This window comes from Pipistrellus kuhlii, unplaced genomic scaffold, assembly GCF_014108245.1.
Source record: "Pipistrellus kuhlii isolate mPipKuh1 unplaced genomic scaffold, mPipKuh1.p scaffold_m20_p_16, whole genome shotgun sequence".
Taxonomy (NCBI): domain Eukaryota; kingdom Metazoa; phylum Chordata; class Mammalia; order Chiroptera; family Vespertilionidae; genus Pipistrellus; species Pipistrellus kuhlii.
Window position 1 is genome coordinate 20,415,619 of NW_023425471.1, and position 19,753 is coordinate 20,435,371.

A 19,753-nucleotide genomic window follows, 5' to 3' on the forward strand; every position below is an offset into this window, starting at 1 on the left:
GCTTGGAAGTGTTGCTTCCTCTTGAATTTTTTGAAACTGTCTGAGGAGCATAGGTTTTAGTTCTTCTTTAAAAGCATGGTAGAACTCACCTGTAAAGCCATCCAGACCAGGGCTTTTGTTTGCTGGAAGATTTTTTTTTTTTTTATCACAGATTCAATTTCTTTGGTAGTTATCATCCTCTTCAGGTTTTTTAATTCTTCCTGATTGAGTTTTGGGAGCTTGTATTTTTCTAAGAATATGTTTATTTCATCTAGGTTGTACATTTTGTTGGAATAGAATTGTTTATATTATTTTTTCATAATTGTTTGTATTTCTGTGGGATCAATTGTTACTTCACCTCTTTCATTTCTGATTTTGTTTATTTGGGTCCTCTCTCTTTGGTTTTTGGTGAGCCTGGCTATAGGTTCATTAGTCTTGTTTATCTTTTCAAAGAATCAGCTCTTGGTTTTGTTGATGTTTTGTAATTTTTTTGTCTCTATGTTGTTTATTTCTGCTCAGATCTTTATTATTTCTTTCTGCTTACAGTGGGGTTTTCTTGTTGCTCTCTTTCTTCTTTGAGTTGTAGGGTTAGATAATTTATGACCATTTTTTCTTGTTTTTGAGGTAGGCCTGTAGAGTTATGAACTTTCCTCTCAAGACTGATTTCACTGTGTCCCATAGATTTTGGATTTTTGTGCTTTCATTGTCGTTTGTTGCCATGATGCTTTTTATTTTGTATTTGATCTCTTTAGTAACCCACTCACTGTATAATTCCATGCCATTTAGCCTCCAGGTGTTTGATTTTTTTAAATTTAATTTATTTATTTTATTGATTATGATCTTACATAATTGTCCTTATCCCCCCATTCCCATCCCAAACCCCTCCCTACATATGCTCCCAACACCCTGTTGTCCATGGCCACTGACTAGGCCCATATGCATGCACACAAGTTCTTTGGTTGATCTCTTCCCCTTACCTCCACTCTCCTCTACTTTCCCTCTGAGGTTTGAGAGTCTGATTGCTGCTTCTCTTTCTCTGAGTCTGTTTTTGTTAATCAGTTTATGTTGTTCATTATTTCCTCTAGATGTGTGAGATCATGTGATCCAAGAAATACCCTTGTAAGAACCTAAACTGCGACAAGCTATAATGGTTATGCTGAGAAGCAAATGAATCAATCTGTAGTGAGTTCCTTTCTGGGCCAACAATTCTTTTGAGACCTAATTTCAATGTCAAATAGTTCCTTATGTGTATATGTCAGCTATGATATTTCAGATCTGGTTGATGGACAAATGGTGGTAATGCAGGTCCACCGGTCTCTGGTTTGGTCCTGGGCATCTTTCAGCAACCTGCGGCTGCTGTCTGCTGGTATGCTGAGGCATCGTCAGCATCTTCAATCTCTGAATCGTGTCTCTTCTGTCTTCATGGCTGGAGCGCTTCTGTCTATTCCTCTCTGTTACAGGATTCCAGATGGTCTCGGAGTTGTTTTCTGAAAATATACAAACATATTCTCGACCAAAAGTTAATAAAGGAATATTTTCTTTAAATTTGATTTGGGATTCTTTTTTCATTTTTACCCCCCAAATAATTTTCCCCTGGTTTGTTTTGACACCATGTGTGTATTTTCATGAGTATCTTGCTATTAGCGTTTTGAGTGAAGGTTAATTTTCTAAAGTACAATTTTTTAGATGTAAATTATTCTCAGGATATTTTTCCTTACATGATATTCTTCCACTGTCACCCCCTTATTTACTTTAAAAAAATAGGAGACTTTTGGAAATTTTATAATGTAGTCTTGATAGCTTTTACATTTTAAATTATTTGTGCTACATTATGACTGCTTTAGGTTCATAACATTTTGTGTAATTTTACCATGGGATGCTCTGCCAATAAGAATTTTTGTTAACACTTTAGGAACAGCTTTTTGTACAATACAATCAGTTTTTCTAGAATATTCATTTATTTCCATTAGCCACATTAATTTCCTCTTCCTCTGAGAAATTGGCTACTATTCATCTGTCAAACTCAACACTCGAGCAACAATCTTATTTACCATATATGTATTAGTGGAATTGATTATTTCCCTTCTTGAGAAGGGCCTGAGCATTCCTGCTACTAGGCTGGACTTGGATATTAAAAACCCACTTGCCCACACCATGAGTATAAGACCTCTCAAACAAGTCTTGTTGCAGTGAGAGGGCAGCTGCTGTCAGCTAAGTCTCTGTCTGTTACCTGGGTCCTAATTTGATCTGTGCATGGGAAGTGAAGCAGCCATGGGGAAGGAGACCTCCCTCAGAATGGGAGAAGGTTCAGGTGCCTGCCATGTTGCGGGGGGGGGGGGTTGGTAAGGGTCTGTGCTCCACCTCTCTTGACCCCCAAGATCTCTCCTGATGGCCCTTCTGCGACTGTGCCTGACTTAGGTTGTTCCTTCCCTGAGGAATCTTACCCATCTCTGGTTAACCAGCCATCCTCCAGGGCCAAGCAGGGTGATGTGAGGTTTAGTTGATTTTTAAAAAGTGTTTTTATTGTAGTTGATTTCTAATTTTATGCCATTATGATCTAAGAAGATGCTTGATATGATTTCAATCTTTTTGAATTTGGGGAGACTTTGCTTGTGACCCAATATGTCGTATATTTTTATAATGTCCCATGTGCACTTGAGAAGAATGTATATATTGTGGCTTTGGGGTGAAATGTTCTGAAGATGTCAATTAATTCAATCTAATCTAGTGAGTCATTTAGGATTGGTGTTTCTTTGCTGATTTTTTGTTTAGAGGATTTATTCAGTGGTGTTAGTGGGGTATTAATGTCTCCTCTTATGCTGTATTGTTGTCAATCTCTCCCTTGATATCCTCCAGAAGTCTTTATGTATTTGGGTACTCCTGTATTGTGTTTATATATGTTTACCAGAGTTATATCTTCTTGTTAATTGATCCCTTTATTATTATGAAGTGGCCTTCCTTATCTCTTGTTATGGCCTTCACTTTGAGGTCTAATTTTTCATATATAAGTATTGCTACCCCCACTTTATTTTCATTTTCATTTGCCTGAAATACCTTTTTCTATCCTTTCACCAAAAAATGGGAATATAAACACTCTGAGATGAATGCAAACAACAAACAACAACTAATCCAAAAAAATGCAAACAACAAACACCCAGATGAATTTGAGGAGGCAGAGCTCTCTCTAGGTGATCTCTGACCTTTCTGTCCATAGATTACCTCACTAGTTGTGTTTAATTCGCCAATTCTGGGTGGATGTTGTTTATTCAGCTATTCCTTCTATCTACTCTGTGAGAAGGCGCAGGGCCAATATGTGTATTTGATGCTGCTTTGTCTCCCCCTACAGCCGGGGAGGCTGGGTGTTAGTGTCTGTGGGTTCGTAACTGAGGCAGCTGGTCCCTGGATAATGTGGTTGTAGGGTCCCAGGATGTATCCGAGGTCTCCCTGGTTGAAGTTAAGGCTGGGCTTCTGATCACAGCCACTCTCCTCTTCAAGTTGGTACAGTCTCTGCAGCAGAGTCGGCCACTTTAGGAGAGATTTCAGCAGCAGTAGAGGCTGCCCGGCCAGGGGAGTCTGGTGTGCCAGTCCCCAACAGTCCTGTGGAATATAGCTGTTACTCACTCACAAATACAGACACTGCCCACATGTACATGCACTCTCCTTTCTCTCACTCACTCACACACTATCTTGCAGGGTGCTGTCCCATTGACTGCCATCTTGGATCTCCCAAAAATCTTTATTATTGAAAGTATTACATAGGTCCTTTTTTTGCCCCCATTAACTTCTTCCAGCCCATTCCCCCACCCCAGGCCCTCACCATCCCATTTTCTGTATCTATGATTTATGCATATATGTATACAAGTTCATTGGTTTATCTCTTTCCACCCACCCTGCCCTGCCTTCCCTCTGAGTTTCAACATTCTGTTCATATTTCCTGTCTCTGAGTCTATTTTTGATCATCAGCTTATTTGGTTCATTCTATTTCAGAGGGTTTATAAGTGAGATCATGTGGTACTTATCTTTCTCTGACTAGCTTATGTATTATTATTTAAGCTTAATTCAAATCTTTATAAATTATCTCTATAATATTTTAATACATTTATTACAATATATTTGTACTTTACAATAAGTATTGACTATTCATTTCCATTTGGCTATTATTTTAAAAATCTGAATTTTAAAGATTTAAGAATGGTGAGAATTATCTTAGGGGATTATTTTTTTTATATTCATTCATTTATTTACCTTTTAAGAAAAACATCTTTAGGACTATTATGTACCTGATAATACACTTGGTATTATGAAACCAAAGCTCAATAACATCTACCCTATCCCTCCTTCTAAATACCTCTGTATCATTAGTGTTGACATGCAACTGATATCCAATCTATTCATATTTAATTAAATTGAAATGCACTTTAATCTTGATTTTCCTAGGTATACCTATAAAACGTGAATTTGAATATGAAATTGTATATGAATCTAATGACGTAAAAGCTGACTTACAGCCCTCAGTGGCTATATATTTGACAAAGAGAGCTTACAATATCAAGACTCAAATTATAACATTGGACTTCAACATGATATTTTCACCGAAGAAACCACTGAAGTAAACATGCTTTTATTCATTTTTTATTTAAACAATATTACTACTATTTTAAACTGTTTATTATTATTCTCATTTATCTACATTGGGTTGTATTACTTCTTTTATGCTGTTGAGGCAAATATTTTGGGTTATATTATTTTTGTAGCTATCAAACTATGAAAAGTGTCTGATGAGAAATGAGTCCAAATAATTAGAAATCTAAGACATCCTTCCAGAATTGTGACCTCCCTAAGTTCATTAAGGTATTATATTAACAAAAAAGAACAGTCTGCTTTTCAAAATTAAGAAGGTGAAAGGAAATATAATAAATAATATTGTGATAGCTTTGCATGGTTACAGATGGTTATTAGACTTAGGGTGTTGATCACATTATAAGTTTTATTTTTTAAATTTATTTTTTAATATATTTTATTGATTTTTTTACAGAGAGGAAGGGAGAGAGATAGAGAGCCAGAAACGTCGATGAGAGAGAAACATCGACCAGCCACCTCCTGCACACCCCCCACCGGGGATGTGCCTGCAACCAACATAATACATGCCCTTGACCGGAATTGAACCCGGGACCTTTCAATCTGCAGACCGAAACTCTACCACTGAGCCAAACTGGTTTCGGCCACATTATAAGTTTTAGAAATGTGGAGTCACAAATGTTATACACCTGAAACAGATCTAATAGTATATGCCAACTATATATATATTTTTTAAATATATTTTATTGATTTTGTACAGAGAGGAAGGGAGAGAGGTAGAGAGTTAGAAACATCGATGAGAGAGAGAGTCATCGATCAGCTGCCTCTTGCACATCCCCCACTGGGGATATGCCTGCAACGAAGGTACATGCCCTTGACCGGAATCGAACCTGGGACCTTTCAGTCCCCAAGCCGACGCTCTATCCATTGAGCCAAACCGGTCTCGGCCCAACTATATTTTAGTAAAAAAAAATTAATGAAAAAAAAAAAAGATATACTGATTTGGCACTATACATTGCCAATACGATGTTTCTTGATACTTCTCAGAACCAGTTTAAATTATGAAAATCCTAAACTATGTTCTTTCTACTTTATAATTGCTGTCATTACCCTTTTACCTCCTAAAACCATAACATTGGATATATTCTCTAGAAAGGTTTAAGAGGATTATATTAGAATTTGTTAGAATAGCGAGCTTTATTTTTTTAAATATACTTTATTGATTTTTTACAGAGAGGAAAGGAGAGGGATAGAGAGCTAGAAACATCTATGAGAGAGAAACATAGACCAGCTGCCTCCTGCATAGCCCCCACTGGAGTTGTGCCTGCAACCAATGTACATGCCCTTGACCGGAATCGAACCTGGGACCCTTCAGTCCGCAGACCGACGTTCTATCCACTGAGCCAAACCCGTTTTGGCAAGAATAGCGAGCTTTAAATGTCTGTCTACTGTGAAGCTTTATCCAGGGTCTTTATATTTACATTTTTAGGCAAAATACTTAGTACCTGCAAATATTGATGCTATACATTAGGTCACATCTGAAATAGTGTTTTGTTTATATCTTAATGTAGTGATACTTATCAGATCACAATATGCATAAAGTACAAAATTCAACCTGGCAGTGAAGAAACAACAACAATGGAAAGTATTACTTGTGCTTTTAATCATTTCTATAGTTTAACTATGTATCTGATATAGCCAGACACATATTTAAAGTGATTTTGAATATGTAGTCCAATAATTAAAAGATATTATGGTCATCTTCAGGAAGCAGTAATAAAACCAAGCTTCGAGAAAAAAGTACACTATAAACATTGACATTATACCCTTTTATCTTCTCTTTCATTTTCATAGTTTTCTATGTTTATTTGTTAGTATTTTTACACACTAAGCTTTGTAGTGTATTAATTTAGTGATATGGATATTACCAGGAACAACCATAGGGGAAAATGTTATCATTAGTGAATATGATCAGAACCAATGTGAATTTATAGTCATGTAACATTTTGTGGATTTAGAGCTTCTTGGTAAATATTTGAGAAACTTATTTGGGATAACTTGTATGCACAATTCATAAATTTTTGTGAGTGTTGTGTGATGTTCTGATGTAGTTTAATAATTCTATTTTGTGCATATGTTTATAAATCCATTTATCTTTATCATTACTCCCATATATATATTTGAGATGGTTCACTGCAAGACACAGGTAAATGAGAAAGACTAAAATACTAAAACCAATAGCTCTAAACAAAAATAACTATATTCAAACCATGCTTTACTGATGTAATTAAAATAAATATTAAATTCAATTCTTGTCTCTCTCGTTGGCAAGGTAAAATGGAAAACAAAATTTTCATATTTTTTTCAAAAGAAAATGTAACAAGGTAATTTTTAGCATTCATCCTTTCACAGAATAGCATTATACATAATAAAAATAATGGTCAGGGTTCTAAAAGGTGGTTTTGCAAAGAAAAAAAATAGGAATGTTATTCCTAAAGTTCTTGATCTTTTCTTTCTATAAAAAAAATCAGTGATTTAGCCCTAGCTGGTTTGTCTCAGTGGTTAGAGTGTCAGCCTGAGGACCAAAGGGTCCCAGGTTCTATTGTGGGTATGTACCTCAGTTGCAGGTTCCTCCCCGGGTCTAGGCAATCAATGTGCTTCTCTCATGTTGATATTTCTCTCTGTCTTTTTCTCTCTCTTCCACTCTGTCTAAAAATAAATGGAAAAATATTCTCGGGTGAGGATTAAAAAAAATCAAGGGTTTAATAAAATACTTAGAGATCATCAGTTACTATTGTCATTAATCTTATTATTCTAGTTTAACACAGGTCTAAACTTTTTTTAATGGATAAATGATAGATACTATCTGTCTTAGGGAATCTTTAAAAATATTAATTACCTTAGCTCATATTTTTCCCTGGAAGTTTTCACCTGCTCAAGAAATGAACAGAATGGGAACATAATATTCAATTTTACAGAGTTTGGGAGAGAAAACTTAGAATAATAAATATTATATAGGTACATTGTTAAGAATCCACAGTATTAACCATAAAATGGTTCATAGGATCATTCCCGAAACTGAGTGGTCTTTCTTGCATGGGCCAAAAAGTTTGACTCAGTGATTTCTCACTAACTCAAATAATTACCCTACTGAATGAATTAGTCAACATTGTTCATTTGAACATATTCATTCATTTATTCAAAAATCACTTAACATCTTCAAAAGAAACAACAACAAAAAAACCTGCACTTTTAGATTGTATAGCCTAGTGAGTATAATAGATGAGAGAATTAAATGTATATGTAAACAATAACATTTAAGATTGTCCTGAGAAGAAAATATAAAAGGGGGTATAGAGAGCTATTAAGAATGCACATCAGATAAGTAGACAGTTAAGATTCCTTGAAGAGATGATGTCTGAACAAAGACCTTGTAGATAGGAAGATCTTGGAAGGGTATTTGAGACAGGAAACAAGTGCAGGAGAACATGTGGCCTGCCTACAAGTTCTAGTAGTAAGGAATCCAGTGTTTCTCTAATACAGTAGTAAGCAAAGGAGAAAGTAAGGTTGGCGAGTTTGGACAGGATCTGATCATATTATTTTGAGGCTATGAATTCGTCTTTTATGTTAGAAACAATTGAAAATGACTGAAGGATAAGTTGGGGGGTTTGATTTAGGGCAAATTGTGCACATGATTCATAAAATAATGTAAGTGCTGGGAAAGGCTCTGTTGTTGTTTAACAGTTCTGTTTTGTACATATATGTGCATAGTCATTACTTCTGCCATTCTATGCTCCAAATGATTTTGGGATGGTTCAAAGGAAGATACAGAGTTAAATAAAAAAAAATAATAGCTTAAAATTATGGAAGTCCTCTCCTTGGAAGATGGCAAGAATAGAAGCAGGAAGATTAGTTATCAAATTATTGCTCTTGCAATAGTGCTGAGAGGAATATAGTTTCATTTACTAAGACAGGAGAGCATGAGAGTGGTGTAGGTTTACATTTTGCATATATGTTTAATAAGATATATCAGTCATCATGGGCTGTTTCATTTCAGTAGATATTACTGTTACCAGCTACTCTGTTGAAGGACTATTTTTAAATTTTTGGCACCAGTTTTTTATAGTATTAATAATGCAGCAATGAACATCCTTATACATATTACTTCTTGAAATAGTCTATGTGTAATCTCTGGGGAAAATTACTAATTGTGAAATTGCTGGTTTAGTGTGTGCAGCCTCAAAATGTGGTAAGTTATTGTCGAATTGTTCCCCAAATGGTTGAATACTTTAAAAAAAATATTATGCTTTCTTCTTTTTTCTTTTCTTTTTTTAATATATTCTTATTAATTTCAGAGAGGAAGGGAGAGGGAGAGATAGAAACATCAATGATGAGAGATAATCATTGATTGTCTGCCTCCTGCATGCCCCACACTGGGAATGAGCCTGCAACCCAGGCATGTGCCCTGACCGGGAATCGAAGCATGACCTCCTGTTTCATAGGTCAACACTCAACCACTGAACCATGTAGGCTGGGCCACAATGTTTCATTTTGAACTGAAAATGCCCATGTGGATCTCCTATTAGCATGACACTTAGGACCATTTGCCAACCTCTCCTCTGCTGGTCACAGAAAATTTTCACAGTCAAATCTACATATGTTTCTGGATTTTAGTAAATACCTACAAGAGTAGATAAGATGTGCTACAAAATAATTACCTCAAAAGGAGAATGATAATATAACCTGTGACCTAAAATTATAAGTGCAATTAATAGTCATTTACATTTTTTAAGAATTAAAAGTCTCAGTGGTTTTACTAAAACCACAATGTTTGCTTAAACTTTGACCTTAGATATAGATCTACTATATTGTATTATCTTTGCTTGTTTTCTTATAGATTGTGTTACAATCTCTTTTTCTATTCAAGGTCTCAAATTATACTAAAAATAGAGTGTATAACAGATGGGATCTGGAACTTTCCCATAACATTGATTGCTACTGAGCCTGAGGTGGATGATGTAATTAATATTGAAGGGAAAGGTTTATTTAAGGAAGCTATTACTGAATTCTGGCTGTCCGGTCGAAAAAGGTAATATATATCAAGTATATAACTGGTTTTATGAATGTGATTTATGCTAAACTGGTAAACAGAATTTAAGATGAAAATGTCCTCTCTTGCTGATTAAGTTAGAGCAGTATTGCTTCTATGAGACAAAGCTCTATATGTCTCATAATTTTTATTTAAAACTTTGAAAATAGGCTCTAAAGGTGAAGACCAAAAGACAAGAAGCAAAAGTAAATAGATATTGAAATTTAGGGTAATGTTTCTATTTGTTTTTTAAATGATACATTAATGTATTTTTGAAAGATAAATGAAATGTTTTAAAATGTTTTACAATAAATTTTAATGGTTTGGGATTGTCTAAATAGAAATGATTGGGTAACTTATATTGATTCAATTTCTGTATTATTATTCTCCTTAACCATAGATATCTTTGTAATACTAATGATAACATAGGCACCATGACCACAATAATTTTACCTGTCTCACATGTGAAATATGTTTTTACAGCTTTTTTTTAATGGATAATTTGCATACCATAAAGCTCCCCCATTGTAAATGTACCTTTCAGTATTTTTTTTTAATTCAAAGAATTTTCTATCATAATCACATTCCAGGTTTATTACACTCCCATCCCCCCCCCCGTTTTTTTCTTTCAAGCCCCTTTGCAGGTAACCCCCATTCCCACGCACAATTTAGGAAAGCTTTGATTTGCTCTTTCTATATAACATTACCTTCTCCAGATATTTCATATAAATAAAATCATGCAGTGTGTCTTTTAAAAAACCTTTTTTAAAAGCAATTTTAGGTTTACAATGAAATTGACAGGAAGGTACAGAGATCTTTGTGACACCATCTGTCCTACACATGCATAGACAGCCTCCTCCATTATCAACATAGCTCACCAGAATGGTATAGATTTTTTAACAATTATGAACCTACATTGACACATAATCATTACCCAAAGTCCATAGTTTACCTTAGGGTTCACTCTTAATGTTGACCATTCCATGGGTTTGTACAAAAGCATAATGGCACATCCATGATTATATCATACAGAGAATTCTCACTGCCCTAAAAATCCTCTGTGTTCTATCTATTCATCTCTCTTTCTCACCCCTAGCAACCACTAATTTATTTTCTCCATGGTTTTGCCATTTCCATAATATCATATAATTGGATTCATACTGTATATAGACTTTTCAGAGTTGATTCTTTTACTTAGTAATATGCATTTAAGATTTATCCATGTCTTGATAGCTCATTTCTTTTTAGCATTAAATAATATCCCACTGTCTGATTTACCACAGTATATCCATTCACCCACTGAAGAATGTCTTGGTTCCTTCCAAGTCTTTGGCAATTATGAAAAAAAAAAAAGCTGATATAAGAATCTGGGTGCAGGTTTTAGTATGGATATAAAGTTTTCAACTCTTTTGGGTAAATACCAAATAGCACAATTGCTTGATTCTATGGTAAGAGTGTTTTTAGTTCTGTAAGAAATCTCCAAATTGTGTTGTAAAGTGGTTGTACCATTTTGCACTCCTACCAACAATGAATGAATGTTCCTGTTACTCCATTTCCTCATAAGCATTTGATGGTGCCAATGTTCTAAATTGTGGACACTCTAATGGAAGTATAGTGGTATCTCATTATAGTTTTGGTTTACTTTTCCCTGATGGCATATGATGGGATGTATCTTTTCAAATGCTTATTTGCTGTCTGCATATCTTCTTTACTAAGATATATGATAAGGTCCTTGCCCCATTTTTAAAATGGGCTGTTTGTTTTCTCATTGTTGAGTTTTAAGAGTGCTTTGTATATTTTTTATAACAGTCTTTCATCAAATGTGTCTTTTGTAAATATGTTTACCTTTGATATTATCTCTCATAGAGTAAAACTTTTCAATTTTAATTAAGTTCAGTTTATTATTTCTTTCATGAATCGTTTCTTTGCTGTTGTATTTACTGAGGCATCACTATACCCAAGGTCATCTTGACTTTCTCTTATGACAACTTCCAGGAGTTTTATAGTTTTGTGTTTTACATTTAGGTTTACTATACATTTTGACTTAGTTTTTGAGAAGAGTGTAAGGTCTGTGTCTGTTTTTGAGAAGAGTATAAGGTATGTTTTTGCATTAATGTTCCAGCACCATTTGTTTAAGAGACTATTTTTGCTCCATTGTATGGCATTTGCTCCTTTGTCAAAGATCAGTTAACTATATTTATGACTATATCTGGAGTCTATTAAGCTCTATAACCTATTTATCTATTCTTTCACCAATGCCACACTGTCTTAATTACTATAACTTTATAGTAAGTCCTAAAGTCAAGGAGTGTCAGTCCTCCAACTTTGCTCTCCTTTAATATTGAGCTGGCTATTGAGTCTCTCACCTCTTCCTGTGAACTTTAGAATCCCATTTGTTGATAGCCATAATATAACTGACTGGTATTTTGATTGGAATAAAATAGAATCTATAGATCAATTGGGAAGACTGATATATTGATGAGTGGGTAGTGATGGATTTCATGTTATTGGGTCACAGTGAACACATCCCCCACTTGTGCTATATAAGATGTGAAGAGTAGAATAGGTGAAGGTAGCACTTAACTTAATGGTTTTCTTCATTTCCAAAACAAATTACTTCCATGCCTGTGTTTCATGATGGCTCATGCTGGTTCCTGTGTGTATCATAATAATTAACTTCTCAAAGATACTTGGCATGCCTGGATGCATTCTATGTACTTAGTTCAAAATGAATAATGGACAGTTAAATGTATGTTTAGAGCTCTCATATTGGATAGGAATGGGTTAGCCATCTTTAAAAATATATATTTATATTATATATATAAATATATTATTGATTTTATAATAATAATATATTATATAAATAATATATATAAATATATTATTGATTTTAGAGAGAGAAGGGAGAGAGTTAGAGAGATAGAAACATCTATGAGAGATACATATTAATTGGCTGCCTCCTGCACATTCCCTACTGGGGATCAAGCCTACAACCTGGGCATGTGCCTTGACCTGGAATCAAACCGGTGATCTCTTGGTTCATTGGTCGACACTCAACCACTGAGCCAAACTGGCTGGGCACACTTAGCTGTCTTGAATCCATTGTAGTCTTATTTACAACTTCCAAAGATATTTCAGTTATTAAATATTTTAGTTAAAATGTAAATTGATTTAATGCATTCAAAAAAAATTTTAGGGTTAGTGAAACAGTTTCATCTGATTTCCTTATTACCAATAATTTGCTCAACCATTGTATTGGAACAAAACAACATTTGGAATAAGATACCCAAATTATATTTTTCAGTTATAAACAATATTGTAACAAAATTTACTACTCCTAATTCCATATGTAGTTCCTTTCATTCCAACCCATTTTACACAATATAGTAAAACCAATATCCTTAAAATAATGTTATGAGCATGCATATAACTTTTCTTGTCAAAAGCATTTGATAGTTCTGTGATTTTAGCCAAGGTAGCATCTAAATTATATATGTAGTTCATCATGGTCCTAGCCCACTCAGACCTTCAGGATTTCCTCTCTTTGCTGTCTAGAATAGATCTTCTTTTTCAGTCATATGGGGAAAAAGGTAACTATTCTCAGAGCCTGTCTTATCCATTACTCTTTCTCACTTGTCTTCATTTTCTTTCTGCTTTTAAATGCTCTTCTTATCACCTCTCCAACTTTTTGAATTTTACTCATTGCTCTTCTCATCACAATAAAATCTTAAACTCTTATAATATTGTATACATCAATAATCATTGTTTTTATTCTAATTCATCTACCTTATCTTTCCAGCCAATATATATATAGCTTAGACAATATAAAGGGTTTTTTATTATTATTTCTTTCTAATATCTCCTCTGTCTTTTGTACTTCCAGTACTGGACTTTGTTCAGAATTGGAATATGTATCAATGCCTAGCACTAATAATATGTTTTAAAACAAAAACAATCATGATGATGACTATATTAATTTGTATTGATCCTTAGATAGTACTGTTCTCACTGATTGAATGACTTTATAGGAATTAACTTCATTTAATAGATTTGAAAACTAAGATACAAAAAAGCTAAGTAAATTGCCTGAAATCATGCATCTAGATAGAGCAATAATTTCAATATAGGCTCTCAATATCCAAAGTCCACTTTTTCAAACCATCTGCCATGGTTTTTTGCTGAATGAATGAGTAAGTCCCAACCTGAACCTCCCATGTCTTCTTCGATGTTTCACTGGTGGATCTGTTCTTCTACCTGCATCTTCCCTATCAGTTTGGATTTAATTTCTCACTTAAAACCTCCCATGCACTTTGCCTCTCTCCTGCTTTGTTCTGCCAAGAAGTTCCTAAACTTCTTTCACAGCTTTCATTGCAAATGTAATCAACTTTGACAGGAAGATGGTCACTTGAATATTAAATGTCACTCAGTTCACTTCAGATCATAGCAACCTATCTTCTGGCCCAAGAATCTTTAATGAACCTGTAAACTACTTTCATCTCACTTCACACATGGAAAATGAGAGGAGAGTGAGCAAATATCATATTGAAATAAAAGTAAAAACAATGGCTTTACAATAACTTTTGAGGTGAGACATTTTAAATATTAATTTCTGTACAAATAACTGAATTTTCATTTGGGGCATTGAGTTATTCCAATTTGTATAGCAAAATAATTTTATTATTTGTAGACAATAAATATAAGATGTGATTGAAAAAATCTTTAAGATTTCATTTTGTCACTTTGGGAAGAATGACATTCTTCAGTAATTTTTAAAATACCTCCTTGCTGTTACTCTGTAAGCATTCCAAAAGTTATAAGTATCAGACTCACCACTGCATGGCAGCATTAGTGTTTCACTGCAGTCCATTACAGAAGGATATAAATTCTATTCATCAAGTTCTCACAAGGAAAATGGGGTAATGATCAAATTTAAACACAATATTTAATTTTTGTTTCAGATATGCTGATGAATTCGTTGCATACTTTCTACCTGACAGTGATCCTGAGTTTTTTGTAAAACCCGAGTCTGGAGAAATTCCTCCTTTTGACAGTGATGGGATTACCCTCATAGTGGGTTTTAAACCCCACATGTATGGCAAAAAATATAAAGCAAAATTAGTAATACAGGTGAGTTCCATAAAGGCAATTGTCATGGATGTTTAATGTCCCTTAGAGGCATTAAGTGATCTAGGGAAGAAAGGTTACACCCAATGATCACAGATAAAGAAGAGCAACACGCCCAGCAGGCATTGCTCAGTTGTAGGGTGTCCACCTATGGACTATTAGGAGGTCATGGTTTGATTTCCGGTCAGGGCACATGTCCAGGTTGTGGGCTCGATCCCCAGTGTGGGACATGCAGAAGACAGCCAATCAATGATTCTCTCATCATTGATGTTCCTATCTCTCTCTCTCCCTCTCCCTTCCTCTCTGAAATAAATAAAAATATATTTTTAAAAAAGAGCAACATAATCTTGCAAAAGTCAATATATTTCAACTGCTTTGTCATATTTAAATTTTCTTTTGTCCAGTAAAGAACTTTTAATGATGGACTATAACAAAAAGTTGTCATCACCAGTGGGAAATAAGAAAGTATTTTCCTTTCATATAAAAGAAACATGGAAGAGACAAGTGATGACTGCAAATTGTTTTGTATAGTAACAATGTTTTCTATAATATAATAACCTATTCATGAACTCTAGGTGATTTGAGGTAGAGATTTTCAGAATCTTTAATTAAGGCATAAGGTATTGTCAAAATGTTAAAGTCTAAAATGGAGAAAGTTAAATAGAAGGTAAATTTTATTTTGAATTGAGAAAACATATGAAATAGACCATTAATTTAAAGTCATCATTTCATTAAGAATTAACAATGAAATACTATGCAGCAGTAAAAAAGATATCATTTGCAACAGCATGGAGGGACCTGGAGAGTATTATGCTAAGTGAAATAAGCCAGTCAGAGAAAGGTAAGTATCACATGATCTCACTTATCTGTGGAATTTAATGAACAAAAGAAAGTGATGAAAAAAATAGATCCAGAGATGACATGGAACAGACTGGCAAGAGAAGGGGAAGGAAGATATTAACAAAAAAATTTATATGCATAACCCATGGACACAGATAATAGTCCAGTGGGGGTGGTGAGATGGAAGGAGTCAATGGGGTGGGAAAAGAACATCTGTAATACTTTCAGTAAAACATTTAGAGTGGGCCAGGATCACACACCTATGACATGAGGCCATAATGTATCAAAAGAGATTTTTATTTCAGGCACCTGGGTGCATGTGGGCTGAGTCCAACAAAAATGAGTCAGCAGAGACTGAAGAGGGATACAGACTTTTATTAATCCTTGCTGGCTGCAAGCCATTCTGCTGACATAAGGGTTTGGTCCATCCTTGGCTCCTCCCTGTGCCAGATGGCTAGTGGTTATCTAGGCTATGCAGTGTTCAAGGTTGCAAGCTTGATGCAAGATATCTGCTAAGCATAATAAGTTTTCACTGCCCTGTTTTATTCTCTTTAACTTTTTCATTCAGCAATAAAGATAATTTTTAAAAAGTTACTGTAAACATAATTTTGAAAATTTATCCAGTAAGCAAAACTTCTCCATAAATTTTTACACATATATTTTACTAAGAACATTTAGGCTGAAGATAACTTTCAAATTATTTATGAAAAAAAATACCACTGTCTATTTCAATAGCACAGGCACAAAGGACATATAGTTATGTTTCATGATACAACTTTTGATACCAAAGTGATAGCTAGACTTCTAAATAAGACACTAATTAAGAAATGCTGTGGGCAGAAAAATGTGTTGTTATGGCTTCAATGAACAGAGAAAAGAATAATGTTGAGTATTGCCTGAGAAAAGTATTTGTATTGGTCATCTTTCAGAGAATTCTTGTAGCCCAGGTAAATAAAAGATTAAGCTTCTAGAGTCTTGCTGCACACAGCCCTTTGCTGCATCGATACTTGATTTAAAATGATTAAGTCGGGTATACCTACTTTTCAAGAAATAAGAGCACGTTTTTAATCTAAGGAGATTAAAGGACATCTTTAAAATGAGATGTCCAAATTAAAATTGGTGTTCATTTTTGTCTGGCTGGTGTGGCTCAGTGGGTGAGCATGGACCTATGAACCAGGAGGTCACGGTTTGATTCCCAGTCAGGTCACATGCCCAGGTTGCAGGCTCAATCCCCAGTGTGGGGTGTGGAGGAGGCAGCTGATCAATGCTTCTCTCTCATCATTGATGTTTCTATCTATCCTTCTCTCTCTGGAATCAATAAAAATATATTTTAAATTTTTTAAAATAAAATGATGTTCATTTTATTAGTTTACAGTGGACATTTCTGAAATTAAATACTTAGACTTTGCCAACAAAATCTGTGCCTCATTTCCCTGTGTTGATTTGACAATTTAATCACTGGCAGTGGAACTGAAGGCTTTTTTTTTTTTTTTTTTTTTTTTTTTGAGAATAAGTTGGTATATGTCATCAGCTGAGAACTTGACATTTAGTCATGGGGTGATACAGTTTGATAAAGGTTATGTGGGAGAAATTGAAATTGAAACTTGTTGGTTCTCTTTTTATTATGGAAAATTCCAAATATGTGTAGAAATAGAATAATTCATATTCATGCACTTATCATAAAGTATGAACATATCAACTCATGGCCAATTCTGCTTTAAGTATATCCCCACCCGCTTCCCAACTTTCCATAGTATTTTGAAGGAAGTACCAGACATCCTGTTATCTGCAAATATTTTCTTTTAATCTCTAAAAGACAAAAATTGTAACCAACTTCAAGCACAGTGGGTCCACCTGAGTGAGCTATATGAAGGAATGTACATTCCTATCTGAAATCTATGCATAAGGATTTTAGAGAGAGAGGAAGAGAAAGAAAGACAGGAAGATAAAAACATTGATGTGAGAGACAGACATTGATTGCCTGCCTCCCATTTGTGCTATGACCAGGAATCAAACCTGCAACCTTCTAGTATATAGGATGATGCTCCAACCAACTGAGCCACCCAGCCAGGGCAGTGTGGATCTCTTGATGTAGCTTAGCCATTTGCTCTCATTAAGCCAGTTGCTTGTAAATGTAAAAACTTAGAATCACCAACGTGTAGCTTTTTTTTTTTCAGATTGAACATCTTATAGGAAGTAAACTGTTACTTAACTCAATTGTTATAAAGGGTTCTTGGTTTGTTCTGCTTTTGACTCATTGATTCTGAATACATAATTATGAAAACTAGATAGAAGTGCCAATTATTATTAAAACTAGAAGCCCAATGCACGAAGATTCATGCTAGAAGGGTCTTTCTTTCTCTGGCTGCCAGCACCGCCTTTCCACTCTGGCCCAGCCCTGAAGACACCCCTTTCCCCTCCCACCCTGCCTTCCCATGCTGCTCAGAGGCCCTGAGAGACCAGGGGTGGGGCGGAACGCCTGTGTCATCACCATGGCAACAACAAGTGACCTGCCTGCCCCCTCTCCTGGTCACTCAGCTCTTGTATATGCAAATTAGCCTACATCTTTGTTGTGTTGATTTGCATATCACTCCTGATTGGCTGGTGGGTGTAGCAGGGGTATGGTCAATTTACATATATGTCTATTATTAGGTAAGATAGGGCCATTCCAGATGTGCAAGCAATGCCTGCACTTAACATTCTGATAGATGTTAATCCCTGATGTTACCACAATACTCACTTGGCCTGAATGTATCCTAACTGAGTTTTCTGAACATATATGGTATACATCTTACTGTGAGGAAGACATCGTAGATGAACATGTAGCATTTGGAAATTCTGAAAGAACAATGGGATTTAAGCATGAGCATAAACATGCAGAAAAAGCTAGCCTGCCTAATTTAATATTGCCATCCTCTAAATAATGCAGAAGAAATTAACGATTTTAAAATGAATCCTTGGCCCTCACTGGTTTGGCTCAGAGGATAGAGCATCAGCCTGCAGACTGAAAGGTCCCAGGTTTGATTCCAGTCAAGGGCACTTACAGGAGGTAGCCAATCAATGATTCTCTCTCATTATTGATGTTTCTATTTCTCTCTCCCTCTTCCTTCCTCTCTGAAATAAATAAAAAATATATTTAAAATAAAACAAAATGAATCCTTCTATAAATTGTACTGACTTGGATTTAGATTGTGATTGTCATTAATAATTTTACACCATGCTCAGTAATTTCATATTGTTACAACAATTATGTACTTTCATAATCTAAAACAAGAGGCACCACATTTCTTACCAGTCAGTTCTATAGACACACTCAAATTCCCATGTATAGGTTTACCTTGCAAAGTATTGTTTCCATTAGTTATAGTTCTTGCTGGGCAACGGTGTCATGAAAACCAATAGATTGCTTCTGCTTACATCAGATGGAAGCTTAGTTTGTTCACAGGGCAGAACTTTGTGAGAGCCTTTTTAGTGAATCCATAAAACTAAATGCTTTCCTAAATCTATTTTCCATGTTATTTGCCTTTATCTGTGTTATTTCAGTTTGTACCTTTCCTATACCTTACATGAAGAAGAGAGGTATTAATTTGGTAAACTCTTTCCTATAGATTTCTCAGTTCCTGCATATTTTGTATGACATTTCTTCCTCTCTTTGTTTTCAGACAGCCGATATGTACTATTTGTATGCTGTCAATGGATTGCCCGAAAGGACCAAGTCACCAAAGAATGTCAAAGCCAAAGTTGATGCAACTAACAAGAAGTATGATGACAGGCCAGTTATTCAGCACCATTTTATCAAAGAAAATAGTAACATCATAAGGACAGGGGTGTCCTCTACCATCAAGGGTGCTCCTTTGATGATGAAGAATAAATAAAGTTTTTCCCCAAAAATATCTCTTGGTCTTAAGTAGAATTGAAAATACTTTCATGATTCTTATTTCATTTTTTGACTTTCTGAGGAATAATATTTCAATTATAATGGGCTTTATATATTTTATTTTTTATGTTAAATATGTTATCTAAATATATTATATCTAATTTCTGTGTTACAGAGTGGATGCAAATATTGGAATTGGTTCATTTTTCTTTTAGTTGATTTCTAGAGGGAGAAACATAGATTTGTTGTTCATGCATTCATTAGTT

The 19,753-nt window shown here is 34.7% G+C and overlaps 1 protein-coding gene across 1 annotated transcript in view; it reads left to right on the forward strand.

The window, feature by feature from the left end:
• The window catches only part of CFAP47 (cilia and flagella associated protein 47), a 396,096-nt gene extending 376,611 nt beyond the window's left edge, over positions 1-19,485 (forward strand). The window contains 4 exon segments of the mRNA XM_036439773.1: positions 4,417-4,588; positions 9,485-9,646; positions 14,605-14,773; positions 19,273-19,485. Of these exon segments, the coding sequence (XP_036295666.1) occupies positions 4,417-4,588; positions 9,485-9,646; positions 14,605-14,773; positions 19,273-19,485 (716 nt within the window).
• Positions 19,486-19,753: the final 268 nt, after the last annotated feature.